Source organism: Macaca fascicularis, chromosome 4 (genome assembly GCF_037993035.2).
Source record: "Macaca fascicularis isolate 582-1 chromosome 4, T2T-MFA8v1.1".
NCBI lineage: Eukaryota > Metazoa > Chordata > Mammalia > Primates > Cercopithecidae > Macaca > Macaca fascicularis.
In genome coordinates, this window is record NC_088378.1 from 66,897,699 (window position 1) to 66,911,672 (window position 13,974).

Here is a 13,974-nt window from a genome sequence, read left to right on the forward strand (position 1 = left end):
AGACTTTCTCATGCTCACATGTTGCTTTGGTCTTACTTTAGTATTTCTCTGCAAATTTAAATAAGGCTGTTTTTTGTCTGTGTGTGTCTTGCTTGGCATGTGAAGCCATTTTTTAGCGTGTATTTTATGTGTTTCTTTCATCCTGGGGACATTTCAGTGTAGAAGTGTATTAATTAGAGCTGCCTTCGGCCAGCAACAAAGCGTGGCACAGACAAATTACCATGGAGCCCTGCTGTGGTTTCAGGGTCCTGGGCCTCCCGAGTCTCCCTGTGCTTTTGAGGGTACACCAGGCTTGGGTCAGTATCCTATTCCTGCAACAATTTAATTATTTAGGACTTTGTCTCCTAGAACGGTTTTTCTGTTTTGACCAAAATGATCTCTAGAAATAGTAAAAGATAACTGTGAATGTTCACCATGTAGCTAGCAGGTGCTGTTGTAAGCACCTTACATCCATTGTTTCATAGAATCCTCACAATCACATTTCGTGAGGAAGTTTCTCTTTCCCCCATTTTGCAGATGAGGAAACTGAGGTATGAAGAAAACAAGTGAGTTTGTCAAGGCCTTAGATCTGAGCCCAAACCCTGGGCCACCTGGCTCTATAGCCTACACTCCTGACTGCTCTACTCTGCCCCTCTCAGTAACTGCTGATAGTTAATGGTTACTTGGCAAGGGTTTTCATGTCGTAACGGATTTAATTGCCACAGCATTGTTAGGCCTGTGGGTTCCCAAGTTTCCTGAATTTTCAGGAAGGGGGTGTTTTGTTTGTATTTTGAGACGGAGTCTTGCTCTGTCACCCAGGCTGGAGTGCAGTGGTGCAATCTTGGTCACTGCAACCTCCGCTTCCCGGGTTCAAGCGATTTTCCTGCCTCAGCCTCACGAGTAGCTGGGATTACAGGGAAGCGCCACTGAGAGGTGACAACATCCTAGCAGCCCGCGCTCTCGGCACCTCCTGGGCCTCCGCGTCCACTCTAGCGGCGCTTGAGGAGCCCTTCAGCCAGCCACGACACCGTGGGAGCCCCTCTCTGGGCTGGCTGAGGCCAGAGCCGCCTCCCTCTGCTTGCGGGGAGGTGTGGAGGGAGAGGTGCAGGCGGGAACCGGGGCTGCGCGCGTCGCTCGCCGACCAGTGTGAGTTCCAGTGGGCATGGGCTCAGGCTCGGTGGGCCCCGCACGCGGAGCGGCCGGCTGCTGCTGCGGGCCCAGGGCAGTGAGGGGCTTAGCACCCAGGCCAGCAGCTGCGGAGGTTGCGCCAGGTCCCCTAGCAGTGCCAGCCCGCAGTCGCTGCACTCAAAATCTTGCAGGGTTTAGCTGCCTTCCCGTGGGACAGGGCTCGTGACCTGCAGCTTGCCGTGTCTAGCCCCGCCCCCGTGGGCTCCCGCGAGGCCAGAGCCTCCCCAACGGGCGCTGCACGCTACTCCATGGCACCCAGTCCCATCGATAGCTCAAGGGCTGAGGAGTGCAGGTGTGACTCAGAGCTGGCAGGCAGCTCTGCCTGCAGCCCCCGTGCAGGATCCACTAGGTGAAGCCAGCTGGGCTCCTGAGCCGAATGGGGACTTGGAGAACTTTTATATCTAGCCAGAGGATTGTATGTGCACCAATCAGCACTCTATCTAGCTAATCTGGTGGGGATTTGGAGGACTTTTATGTCTAGCTAGAGGATCATAAATACACCAATCAGCACTGTGTCTAGCTCGGGGTTTGTAAATACACCAATCAGTACTCTGTGTCTAGCTCAAGGTTTCTAAATACACCAATCGGTACTCTGTATCTAGGTAACTCTGTGTCTAGCTAACCTAGTGGGGACTTGGAGAACTTTTCTGTCTAGCACTCGGTATCTAGATCAAGGATTGTAAACGCACCAATCAGCACTCTGTCAAAATGGACCAATCAGCATTCTGTCAAAATGGACCAATCAGCTCTCTGTAAAATGGACCAATCAGCAGGATGTAGGTGGGGTCAGATAAAGGAATAAAAGCAGGCTGCGTGGGCTAACCAGTGGCAATCAGTTGGGATCCTGTTCCGTGCTGTGGAAGCTTTGTTCTTTGGCTTTTTGCAATAAATCTTGCTGCTGTCTTTATGAGCTGTGACACTCACCGTGAAGGTCTGCAGCTTCACTCCTGAAGCCAGTGAGATCACAAACCCACCTGAAGAATGAACAACTCCAGACGCGCTGCTTTTAAGAGCTGTAACAGTCACCACGAAGGTCTGCAGCTTCACTCCTGATAGCGAGACCACGAACCCACCAGAAGGAAGAAGCGCCAAACACATCTGAACGTCTCAAGGAACAAACTCCGGACACACCATCTTTAAGAACTGTACCACTCACTCTGAGGGTCTGTGGCTTCGTTCCTGAAGTCAGCGAGACCAAGAACCCACCAATTCCGGGCATACCACCACGCCCAGCTAATTTTTGTATTTTTAATAGAGACTGGGTTTCGCCATGTTGGCTAGGCTGGTCTCGAACTCCTGACCTCAGGTGATCTACCTGCCTCAGCCTCCCAAAGTGCTGGGATTATAGGCGTGAGCCACCATGCTTGGCGGGGAACTGGGGTTCTTGAGAGGTAGAGTAACTGCCCCAGGTTACCCTGCAGTGGATGGGTCCAGGCAGCTGGCTCCCATCCCAGGTTCATAACCACCAGGCCGCACTGCCTGGAGCCTCCTGCTAGGGCCAGTGCTGCTTGTGCTGAGATGGGGTTCAGTGACCAGTGAATGTTTGACTGACTTCCTTGCTTCCTGTGGCCTGGGCAGGGTGTTTGCTGACCTGACCAACACGTTCCTGCATGTGTCACTGGGCTTGCAGTCTGGAAAGGATACACATGAACTCACTGCTCTTTGGGTAGGTGAGGACATTGTTTATTAAATTGTGTTTTGGGGTGGTTAGGCCTTGAATGTTCACATAATAGCTTTTTTGAAGCCTACTTAATTTTTTTTTTTTTTTTTTGAGATAGGTTCTTGCTCTGTTGCTCAGGCTGGAGTGCAATGGTGCGATCTCAGCTCATTGCGACCTATCCCTCCCAGGTTCAAGCGATTCTCCTGCCTCAGCCTCCAAAAAAGCTGGAACTACAGGTGTGCTTCACCACACCTAGCTAATTTTTGTATTTTTAGTAAGGACACGGTTTCAACATGTTGGCCAGGCTGGTCTTGAACTCCTGACCTCAGGTGATGCACGTACCTCGCCTTCCCAAAGTGCTGGGATTACAGGCATGAGCCACGGTGCCTGGCTTGTACTTAACTCTTGAGTAGCTAGAGAAATGACTTATACCCAAGTTGGCTGATTGAAATTTTAGAGTTCCTGTTCTGCTCCCTTTGAGAAGTTTCTTTTCAAAACCCATTAACTGGTAGGTTACTTGAAAAGGAAAGATTTTAGTGAGGGGTCAAAGAGTGAATGTGAGGGAGTGGTGGGCCTTCTTTCCGCCCCGACTTTCACATGCTGGATGTGCGTTTGTGGGTTCCAGTTCCACCTCCACACCCTGCTGCCTGGGGCCTCAGTGGGCTTGTATCCTCCCACCCCAGCCTGTGTTTCCCCACTTGTAAAATGAGCTGATGTGCCTGTATCACAGCGAAGCTCCCAGCCTGGTCCCAAATAGGTGCTCAGGAAATGCCTTCTCTCACCTCTGCTGCAACCAGCTGGAGGGGAGACTTCACACAGTGGGTCTTCGGAGATGCTGTTAGAACGAAATCCAAAATGCTTTCACACAGAAAAAGTAGAGGATAAAAAGCACAGCCATCGTTTCTAATTGCCTGGCAGAGTTCTTGTCACACTGTTGTGAGCACCATGTTTATGGTTTATGAGTCCACTCGTACCTGCCAGCAACTCTGTGGGATGAATCTTCTGCCTCTCTCCATTTTGCAGATGAGGACAGTGAGGGTCTGGGGAGCTGTTTACTTGCCCGCTGTCCTGTGGTCAGGAAGTGGGGAGCCAGGCTGTCAGGCAACAGGCTGGCTTTTTGGGTCAAAGGAGAAGAGATTATTTTTATACAGATTGGAAAAATAAAAACGACAGTGTGAGAATGGGCTGGGAGATTTAAAGTCCCTGCCTACTGCTCAGATCCTAATTTGTCAGTTCTTGAGTGGGAGATCCCAGCATCAGTTGAACAAGTAGCAGGATGTGTAGTATCAAGAGTTCTCAGTCTTACCCGCCTACCGTTGTGGTGGCTTGTGGAGACCGAGATGAAGGCGTCTCTCACACCCCTTGGGCCCCTGCTGTGGGTGGTGGTGTTGCTGGGTTCTGTAGAGGTGGGAATGCTGGTGCTGGCTTCCCTCCCGTCTCTGTCCCTGTCACTGCAGGACACAGCAACTTGAGGTGTTCTCACGTCCTCTGCTCACCCGGATTGCATCTGTTTTGTGGTTCTGTGCAGCGGTCCCAGGGTGGCTGAGTGCTTGGGGAGTGCTCGCCTCCCCTGCTGTGCCCTCCTGCCCCTGCTTTCTGAAACCACATGAGGCCTCTGGGAGGGGCAGGCATTTACTGGGCAAAATTGTGTTGGTGCCGTGGTCCTAAGGCGCTCAGTGCATCTAATGGGGTCATGGCTTTACAGCTGGCTGGGCTTGAGCAAGCCTTGTGGCCTTGAGGACCAGGTCCCAGGGAGAAGGCTTTCTGGATGGGGCCACCAGGAGCTGCTGTGCCCCAACTACAGAGGCAGAGGGCCAAAGCCAGAGACACAGACAGCAGGAAGAGACAACGCTGGGGGGAGGAAGTTCAGCGTTGTAAATCAGTGGTTCACTTACCATTTACCATTGCAGGGAAAATAGAACATGGAGGAAAATAGAAAAAAAACAGGGGAAGAGTGAGTTAGTAAAAATGAGAGGTGTCGAAAGTTACTGGGCCTGCACCATACCTAAGGCGCAGTGCTGGCCTCTGGGGGTGGGAGGGGAGCTGCAGGTGCAGGGAGGGCATGGGGGTGGATGCGCAGTGGAGCCCCTGTAATGAAATCCTGAAAACTGGTGCACCGTGTCCTGCGGGCGAGTGGACGGTTGCTTTCTCCCACAGAGCCTCATGGTGGGGGCAGGGGTGGAGTGACCTGTCAGTGGCAGCAGGATGTGCAGTGCTCCATGGCAGGGATGACTGTTGACTGTCTTGCATTCTGAAAGGACAGTTCCCGGCACCTCAAGACAGGTTTTCTATGCCTGTGTGACTTTGTATGTAGAGTTTCCTTTTAAATTGTTTTTTATTTCTGTGGTGTGTGTATTGGTGGAAAACTTTGGATTTAGTAAAGTATCCGAGATGAATCTGAATGGATTCTTCCCGGTCTCCTGGCTTGTGTACCTGGAGGGTTGGAGGAGTTGTGTCCTGAGATGGGCGAGGCCACAGGCACAGGATCAGGGGTTTGGTGTGAGGCAGGTCATGTGTGAGGTACCTGCTTGATAGCCAAACGGGCGTGCCAAGTGGTTGAGGGGTGTTCTGGAGTTGAGGAAAGAGGACTGGGCTGAGGTTTAGAGCAGGCCATAGTTCACACCTGCGTCCTCTCGCAAGCCTGAGACAGGATGAGATTACCAAGGGAGTGAGAGTAGAGAAGGTGAGGGGACAGAGAGCAGTGTGTTCCAAGACGACGATGGTGAGGGAGGTGATGGGGTCAGGGAGCTTCCAGTGTTGTACTTAGCAGCTTCGTGATCTAGGGCAAGTAACAGAACCTTCCTAAGTCTGAGCTTTCTCATTTGAAAGGGGTTGCAATAGTACCTACCTCGGGGTTGTGATGACGGAGGGAGCGCGTAATTCACATAGGATACGTGCAGGGTGGCAGGAAGGCTGGAGAGGGATTGTGGGGAAGGATCTCGGGGACTTTGAAAGGCCTGTCTGAACTTGATCGAGTTGGCTGTGGGGCACCGTTTCCTGAGCAGGGCAAGGCTGTTACAGTGCCGTAATGGCACAAAGGAAGGCGCATTTGGGGGTGATGGCAGCAGCTGGCAGGAGTTTTTGGGGCCTGGACAGTGGGATTAGCATGCTGGGGATGAAGAGGAGCTGGGGAACAAGGACTCAGCTCTTCCTGGCTGGCTGAAGGTATGGGAGGAGCGAGAGAGGGGCATCTGAGTTGGTGCCAGGTTTCAGGGTACGAGAATGGAGAAAGGGTGGAGGCAGGAAGTGGGCAGTGGAAGCAGACTTTTCAGTTACGTTATTTTGGTTTTTCACTCAGTTTGAAACCTTTTGACCTTAAAGTACTGTAGGGCTTCTAGGTGAAAATGTGTTGGCCGACCTGTTTCAGAGGGGGTAGGGTGGGCAGGGAGGATGGCTCCCGAAGGCAGGAAGGATGGAGAGAGAAGCAGCAGATGAGCTGGTGTTGGAGGACTGATGTGAGGGGTGGCCGGAGTCTAGGGCTGGAGGTTTCAGGAAGCGCACGGGGACAACAGAATTGAGATGAGCAGAGGGAAGGCCTGGGGTCAGAGTATATTTTCTGCATCACAGCCTTGCCTCTGGTGTTTAGAAATACCCTCCCTTGGGGGACTGATCAGAGAGGGCTGTGAGCTCTCGGACACTGAGACTTACTCGGTCGCTGGTCTAGGCTAGCTTCATGTTAGAGACCTGTGAGCATTTCTGCAGGAGGTAGAGCTGCCAGTGGGTTTCTGGTGCAGAACAGGAGCCATGTTCTGAAGTGGCTGGGGACTCCAGCCGTTGTGGTCCCTGAGCTGGTCTCACAGCAGGGGGCTAGGTTAGTTCTGGCAAAGACACCCCCCCTCCTCCATCTTTACCTTGACTTCTCAGTGTTTTGTTGTTTTGCTAATGAGCCACAGTTTTGGAGCTACGATTGATCTGAAACGGAGTCTTGTTTCTGAGGCTTCAGAAGTCTCTGTTTTTTTGACTCAAATCTTTTTTATTTTAATTTTTTAGTGACAGGGTCTCACCCTGTTGCCCAGGCTGAGTGCATTGGTGCAGTCTTAGCTCACTGTAGCTTCAAACTTCTGAGCTCAAACGATCCTCCCCGCTCAGCCTCCAGAGTTGCTGGAACTACAGGCATGAGCCGTGCTGGGCTGGTTCAGAACTTTTAGATTGGAAGTTGAGAGCGGATTGTGGAGGGGAAGGCATCGATCGTTACGTAGAATCATCCTGTCCTGGTGCTGCCTCGGCCCACGATAGCCCTGCAGGCTGCAGAGGGTCGCAGGACCCTAGGCCCTCCAGCGAGGATGCCTGCTTGACAGGAAAATGAAGACGGCGGAAGCCAGGGCCTGGTGCCCACCCTCTCACCCATGAGCTTGGTGCAGCACAGGCGGTTATATCCAGCTTACACTTGCTCAAGAAGACGGATTATGTTGTTTCCTCTGTGTCTTTTTTCCTTTGAGTTGGACGACTTGATTGCTAAACCGGGAAAATTTGTAATAAGTTGGACTTAAGTAGAAGTTTTCAGGAAGGGGAGACGATGGATTTTATTGAGCCTTCTGAGAGAGACTGGCAGGTGCCTGGGGTGGGTTGTACCCCCATGCCCTTTTTCTTTTTTTAAAAAAAATTGAGACGGGGTTTTTCTCTGTAGTCCAGGCTAGAGTACAGTGGCACAATCTAGGCTCACTGCAACCTCCACCTCCCAGGTTCAAGTGATTCTCCTGCTTCAGCCTCCCAAGTAGCTGGGATTATAGGCATGTATCACCACACCTAGCTAATTTTTGTATTTTTAGTAGAGATGGGGTTTCACCCTGTTGTCCAGGCTGATCTCGAACTCCTGACCTCAAGTGATCTGCCTGCCTCGGCCTCCCATGCCCTTTCTGGGATCGCAGGCGTGAGCCCCTGCACCCAGCCTCTCATGCCCTTTCTTAAGGCCTCTTTTTGCAACGTTGCTTCCCATTTGCTAAATAACTGTGCTAGTAGGGGGTCAATAGTGTGTTTTTGAAATCGAGATTTAAAATATAGTTATTCTGGTTTTCTCTGGTTCCAAGTAATTTCTCTTGTGCTTTCAGCCTCTGCTTGGGGAGTTCTCGGAGCTCCTTAGTCTTGGGACTGTCACCCTGAGAATGGTGCAGTGGAGGAACTCAGAAATAGCAGTGTCATTGTTGAAAAGCCACTTGAGCAGTACAGCAGAGGGTCAGAGATAGCAGAGTGTTTCCGTACACTCTTCTTCAATTCACAGGTGGGGAAACTGAGGTCTGGAGACAGTGCACGTGCCCAAGATGCTGCAGCCCTGCCCTGTGCACCTGCACTCCGCAGAGGTGGCTCTGGAACGGCTCCAACCTACACCAACTCCTCTGGGCAAGCCCTGCGTCTTCCCCTCAGGGAGCACTTCACGTAACCTGGCGCGTTTATCAAAACGAAGACATTGACCTTGGTGCCATACTGTTAACTGAACTACAGGCTTTATTTGCATTTCCCCACCATCTAGTCCATTTAGCTTTGTGTCTTTTTTTTTTTTTTTTTAACTGAAAAGGCCCTGAGCAGCTGTCTAGGAATCTTCCATTCTGCAATTTTTGTTTGTTTGTTTTTGAGATGGAGTCTCGCTCTGTCGCCTGGCTGGAGTGCAGTGGTGCGATCTCCGCTCACTGCAACCTCCAACCCCCTGGTTCAGGCGATTCTCCTGCGTCAGCTTCCTGAGTAGCTGAGATTATAGGCACGTGCCACCACGCCCAGCTAATTTGTTTTTTTGTTTTGTTTTGTTTTGGTTTTTTTTTTTTTGAGACAGTCTCGCTCTGTCGCCCAGGCTGAAGTGCAGTGGCACCATCTTGGCTCATCTTGGAAGCTCCGCTTCCTGGGTTCACGCCATTCTCCTGCCTCAGCCTCCTGAGTAGCTGGGACTACAGGGGGCCCGCCACCACGCCTGGCTAACTTTTTGTGTTTTTTAGTAGAGACGGGGTTTCACCATGTTAGCAGGATGGTCTCGATTTCCTGACCTCAGGAGCCGCCCGCCTCAGCCTCCCAAAGTGCTGGGATTACAGGTCTGAGCCACTGGCCGCTAATTTTTGTACTTTTAGTAGAGACAGGGTTTCATTGTGTTGGCCAGGATGGTCTCAATCTCCTGACCTCATGATCCACCCACCTCAGCCTCCCAAAGTGCTGGGATTACAGGCGTAAGCTGCTGCGCCCAGCCCTCTGCAATGTTAAAGCAATAACATGTTAAACACACCATGCTTACACTAAGGAATAGACTTAACACCTGGTTAATTGCGGAAGGTCAGAGGAGACACTTCTTTCCGGTCCAGGCTTCACACTGCAGGGCTTGCCCAGAGGAGGTGGTGTAGGTTGGAGCTGGCAGCGCCATCCCAGAGCCACCTCTGCGGAGTGTGGGTGCAGAGGGCAGGGCTGCGGCATCTTGGGCACGTGCACTGTCTCCAGACCTCAGTTTCCCCATCTGTATATTGAAGGTGTTGAGTTTGCTCCCTGAGGTCATTTCTATGGCTCCTGGGCCTCTGAGGATCTGTCAAGCCCCAGAGCTGAGTTGGGGCCGGGCTGCCTCCTTCCCCAGCTCTCGTCTCACGTTCGTGGGTGAGTGTTTTCACCGAGTCCTGGGGCAGCCGTGGAGGCACCTATATTTTATTTCTTCACTCAAGTGACCTTGGTCTGTGTGCTCACTGCCCAGGTGGCCACGCAGGCCCTACTGGGGCCAGCGGGCCCAGCCTTATCAGAGCAACGTCCCAGAGGTGTTGACTCACGGCCTCACCCTGGCCCTGAGGCGGGCCTGGCAGTGACTGCCTATTCTGCAGCCGCAGTCTCAGGCATGTGCTGCGGGGGTGTGGGCACGCAGGCCCATGCGAGCTTTGGACCGTGAAGCCAGTAACCTTCCTGCAGGGCCGGGCTGAGCCTGTGTCTGCCTCCCCGGGTGGGTGTGCAGCTGCCTGTTCCCAAGGTGAGGTGCCCAGGGTCCTTCCTGCTGGCCTGACTCCTAGGACCAGAACATGCGAGGACGACAGAGAACACAGAAGACAGAGCGAAACAGACAGCACCGCGTGTCCGTCTGGTCTGTGGGTCTCCTCCTCAGGGCACAAGGCGGGGGATGGCCGCACCCCTTTTGTCGGTGGTTTGATTGGGACACATTCATGCTCATGCGTCCCATGCTGCTCAGAGAAGCAGAGCTGTGCCTTGCGACAGAGACCGAGTGTTCCCAAAGCCTCACATGTACTGCCTGGGCCTTTACAGATTTTTCTTTTGTTTCTTGGCCCCTGATACAGGGTGTTCTAAAAGAAATGATTCCTGCCCCCGGTGTTTTCCTGTGACCGGGCAGGAACCTGGCAGGGCGAGTGGGTTTCCCTGTTGGTGAAAATCACAGAGAAGTGCACAGCAAGGCAGCGTCCACGCTGGTGGGTGGCACGAGGGGAACCTGAAGTTGTTGAGGACTTGGGACGGGAGGAATCAGGCTGTGGGCTCGTGGGAATGGCAGAGGAGTGTGGTGCTGGCAGGACTTGGAGCTTCAAGTGGAGCCTGACGGTGTCACCCCTGTAGGCTGTGTGCTTGTGGGTGTGCCTGTGTGTGTGCGCGTGTGTATATGTATATGCGTGCATGGGGTGGGTAGTGGGGTCTGGTCACTGCCTCTGTGGTAGTGACCCTTGGGGGGTCTAGGCGCCCCAGTGCGTTCTCCTTGAGTGTGGGGTTGGTGTGCCGCGTGCAGACCGTGGTGACCGGTGTGTCCACGGACCCTCTAACCCAGAATGTTCAGGAACACATGGCTCTTGAATCGGCCGCCGAGGCTCTTTTTTTCAGGAGGTCACCTGGTGGCAGTGCAGGCCCACTTCAGAAGTGAGGGGCTGGGAGGGGAGGTGGGCAGTGTCGTGTGGGGAGGGGTGTTGCTGTAGGGCCGCCGTCGTGTGACCCCCGGGCCTTCCCCTGACTGTCCCTCACTGCTGGCTTCTGCCCCCAGGCTGGCGCCCATGCGGCTCTACACGCTCTCCAAGCGCCACTTTGTCCTCGTGTTTGTCGTCTTCTTCATCTGCTTTGGCCTGACCGTCTTCGTTGGGATCAGAGGTAAGGTTCGGTTTTTACTCAGTGAATCTTTTGCCATGTGTGGTGGCCCTGGCGTGTTGCTTTCAACCAGCCCAGCTGTGCCCCTGTCTCCCACTGCCAAGGGCCCCAGCATGGAGGGAGAAGTGCCCACAGGGTGGATGGGTCCCAGTCCTGCGCTTCTAGCTGCTCTGTTTCTCCTGGGGGAGGTGCAGTGAGTAGCCCCAAGTAACCCTGTCTATGCCCTGTGCAGCAGCCAGGGGCAGCCTTGACCACATGCCTTCATTGGCCAAGCAGACATTTCTAATCTGCTGTGCACCAGGCCCAGCTGGGCACTGATGGATTCAGGACATGCTGCCTGGTGGGGGAGACAGGCCACGAAAGAGCTCCGATGCAGCTGATGGGGTTGGGAGGAGAGTTGAGGGGCTGACGGCTGTGAGCATGGGGCGGGGTGGCTGCAGGAGCAGTGAGATCATCTAGGCCAACGCCCTTTCTCATGGATGGAGAACCTGAAAAGCCAAATGGTTTTCACAAGGTTCTCAGAGACCCAGGTGTCTTCAGCCCTGTGCACAGGGCAGGCAGCCAGGAGCCTGACTTGTTTGGAGAGAATGTATTCCATTGCTATGTTTCCGTCTTAAATACCTGTCTCCATAAGGGTGATTTCTAGAAGATGTTGTTTAATCGATTTACTTAATGCTAAAGTGTGAACGGCAGTTAGGCTTAACCTGTCCCAGAGGCAATTTGTGCCTCAAAAGGCTAGTTTCTTACCCAAAACTGGGTTGGTAAATGGACGAGGAAGCTGGCGGGGGAGGGTGGCTCTTCAGGTGCTGTTATCTGATGGTGATGGTGATAATAGCAACTGTAGCCAACTTCTTTCCCGTTAAGTCATCAAGAAGTAAAAATTACATTAATTACAGCACAAGATATATCCATAATCTTACTTGATTTTCACTGTTATCCTTTAAGATTGGAAGGGGAGGCATTAATATTCTCATGGTCTCCAGTCCCAGTGGGACCTCAGCCACCTTCTGTTCATTTAAGCTACTCTTCTGTCGCAAACGACCATGATTATATCAAACCCTCTCCACTCTTGCAGAAATGTAAAGTGATGCACCACAGCTGAGATTCAAGCGATGTCAGGATTTCTGCATCCCCTTCTTTCTTTCCATACGGTACTCTATTAGTCAGAGTTCTCCAGAGAAACAGAATCAATAGGAAATACCTATCTGTGTATCTGCCTGCCTGCCTGTCTGTCTGTCCGTCCGTCCTACCTGTCTGTCTGTCTATTATAAGGAATTTGTTCACATGATTATGGAAGCTGACAAGTCCAAAGATCTGCAGTCAACAAGTAAGAGACCAGGAGAGCCCATGATGTAGTTCCAGTCCAAGCCCAAAGGCATGAGAACTAGGAGAGCTGATGGAGTAAATTCCAGCCGAGTCCAGGTCGGAGTCTGAAGGCAGGAGAAGACCAGTGTCCCAGCTGAACATAGACAGAGAGAGCCCGGGCAGAGAGAGCAAATTCTCCCTTACTCAGTCAGTATGTTTTATTCAGGTCTTCGATGGATTGGAGGGAGGGGTCCACCCACATTGGAGAGAGCAGTCAGCTTGACTCAGTCTACCGATTCACATGTTAATCTCATCCAGAAACAACCCACAGACACAACAGAATAATGTTTAACCGAATGTCTCGGCACCCTGTGGCCCAGTCATGTTGACACATAAAATTAACTATCACAAGTACTCTGTTCCTGATTATTTTCTGTGATAAGGTTATTATTATTTTAGAGTTAGGAGTACCTTAGGGGACTATTGGCTTAGTAACTATCATTTTGCAAATGAGGAAATCAAGACCCAGAAAGCCTTGTTAGTGAAGACTAGAGTCCAGATTCTTCTTTTTTTTTTTGTTTTTTGTTTTTTTTTTTGCCCAGGCTAGAGTGCGGTGGTGAGATCTTGGCTCACTGCAACCTCCTCCTCCCCAGTTCAAGCGATTCTCCTGCCTCAGCCTCCCAAGTAGCTGGGATTACAGGCACTTGCCACCACACCTGGCTAATTTTTTTTTGATATTTTTAGTAGAAACAGAGTTTCACTGTGTTGGCCAGTCTAGTCTCGAACTCCTGACTTCAGGTGATCCACCCGCCTTGACCTCCCAAAGCGCTGGGATTACAAGTGTGAGTCACCGCAGCCAGCTGAGTCTAGATTTTTCTGATTCCCAGTTCTTAATTCTTTCCAGGAAACCAGACTGCCTTACTTCCTGGGTTAGGAGTTCACTCAGATTGTGAATCTGTTTAAAAGGAGCCTCATTGTGAACACAACCCTCCTTCCTCCATTTGATGTATCCTTCTCAGCATTCCTAAATGCATTCCAGAGAGAGGTTATTGCCTTGGTTGTGTATTTCCTCCTTTTGAGTGGAGGATTGTTGGTGGCAGACGGGGGGTGGTCACTGAGGCAGCCCCGAAAAACTGACATCACCAGTTGAGAGTGATACGTTTTGGAACAAATCTTTTTTTTTTTTTTTTTTTTTGAGACAGAGTCTCGCTCTGTCGCCCAGGCTGGAGTGCAGTGGCACGATCTTGGCTCACTGCAAGCTCCGCCTTTCAGGTTTACGCCATTCTCCTGCCTCAGCCTCCGGAGTATCTGGGACCACAGGCGCCCACCACCATGCCCGGCTAATTTTTTGTGTTTTTAGTAGAGATGGGGTTTCATCGTGTTAGCCAGGATGGTCTCGGTCTCCTGACCTCGTGATCCGCCCACCTCAGCCTCCCAAAGTGCTGGGATTACAGGCGTGAGCCACCGTGCCCAGCCGGAACAAATCCAGTTCTAAATTAAATTAAAATCAGATTCACAGTGTTTCCTTTGATGACTACTTTTTTTTTTTTTTTTTTTTGAGACGGAGTCTCGCTCTGTCGCCCAGGCTGGAGTGCAGTGGCCGGATCTCAGCTCACTGCAAGCTCTGCCTCCCGGGTTTACGCCATTCTCCTGCCTCAGCCTCCCGAATAGCTGGGACTACAGGTGCCCGCCACCTCGCCCGGCTAGTTTTTTGTATTTTTTTTAGTACAGACGGGGTTTCACCGTGTTAGCCAGGATGGTCTCGATCTCCTGACCTCGTGATCCGCCCGCCTCGGCCTCCTAGAGTG

At 52.0% G+C, this 13,974-nt stretch overlaps 1 protein-coding gene across 17 annotated transcripts in view; it reads left to right on the plus strand.

The window, feature by feature from the left end:
* Window positions 1-13,974, plus strand: part of TMEM181 (transmembrane protein 181) — a 109,945-nt gene that overhangs the window by 34,559 nt on the left and 61,412 nt on the right. For 10 of the 17 annotated variants that reach the window (XR_012433578.1, XR_012433579.1, XM_005552210.4 and 7 more), the window contains exon 2: window positions 10,761-10,864. The exons of 2 other annotated variants lie outside the window; for them this stretch is intronic. Coding sequence is in view for 8 of the 15 variants with exons in the window: in XM_005552210.4 (XP_005552267.2) it covers window positions 10,761-10,864 (104 nt within the window). In the remaining 7 variants the exon portion in view is untranslated. Of the gene's footprint in view, window positions 1-2,686; window positions 2,834-5,841; window positions 5,993-9,678; window positions 9,864-9,969; window positions 10,204-10,760; window positions 10,865-13,974 lie in introns of those variants that run through there. 5 more of the 17 variants (XM_074037348.1, XM_065543617.1, XM_065543618.2 and 2 more) reach the window with 4 other exon arrangements.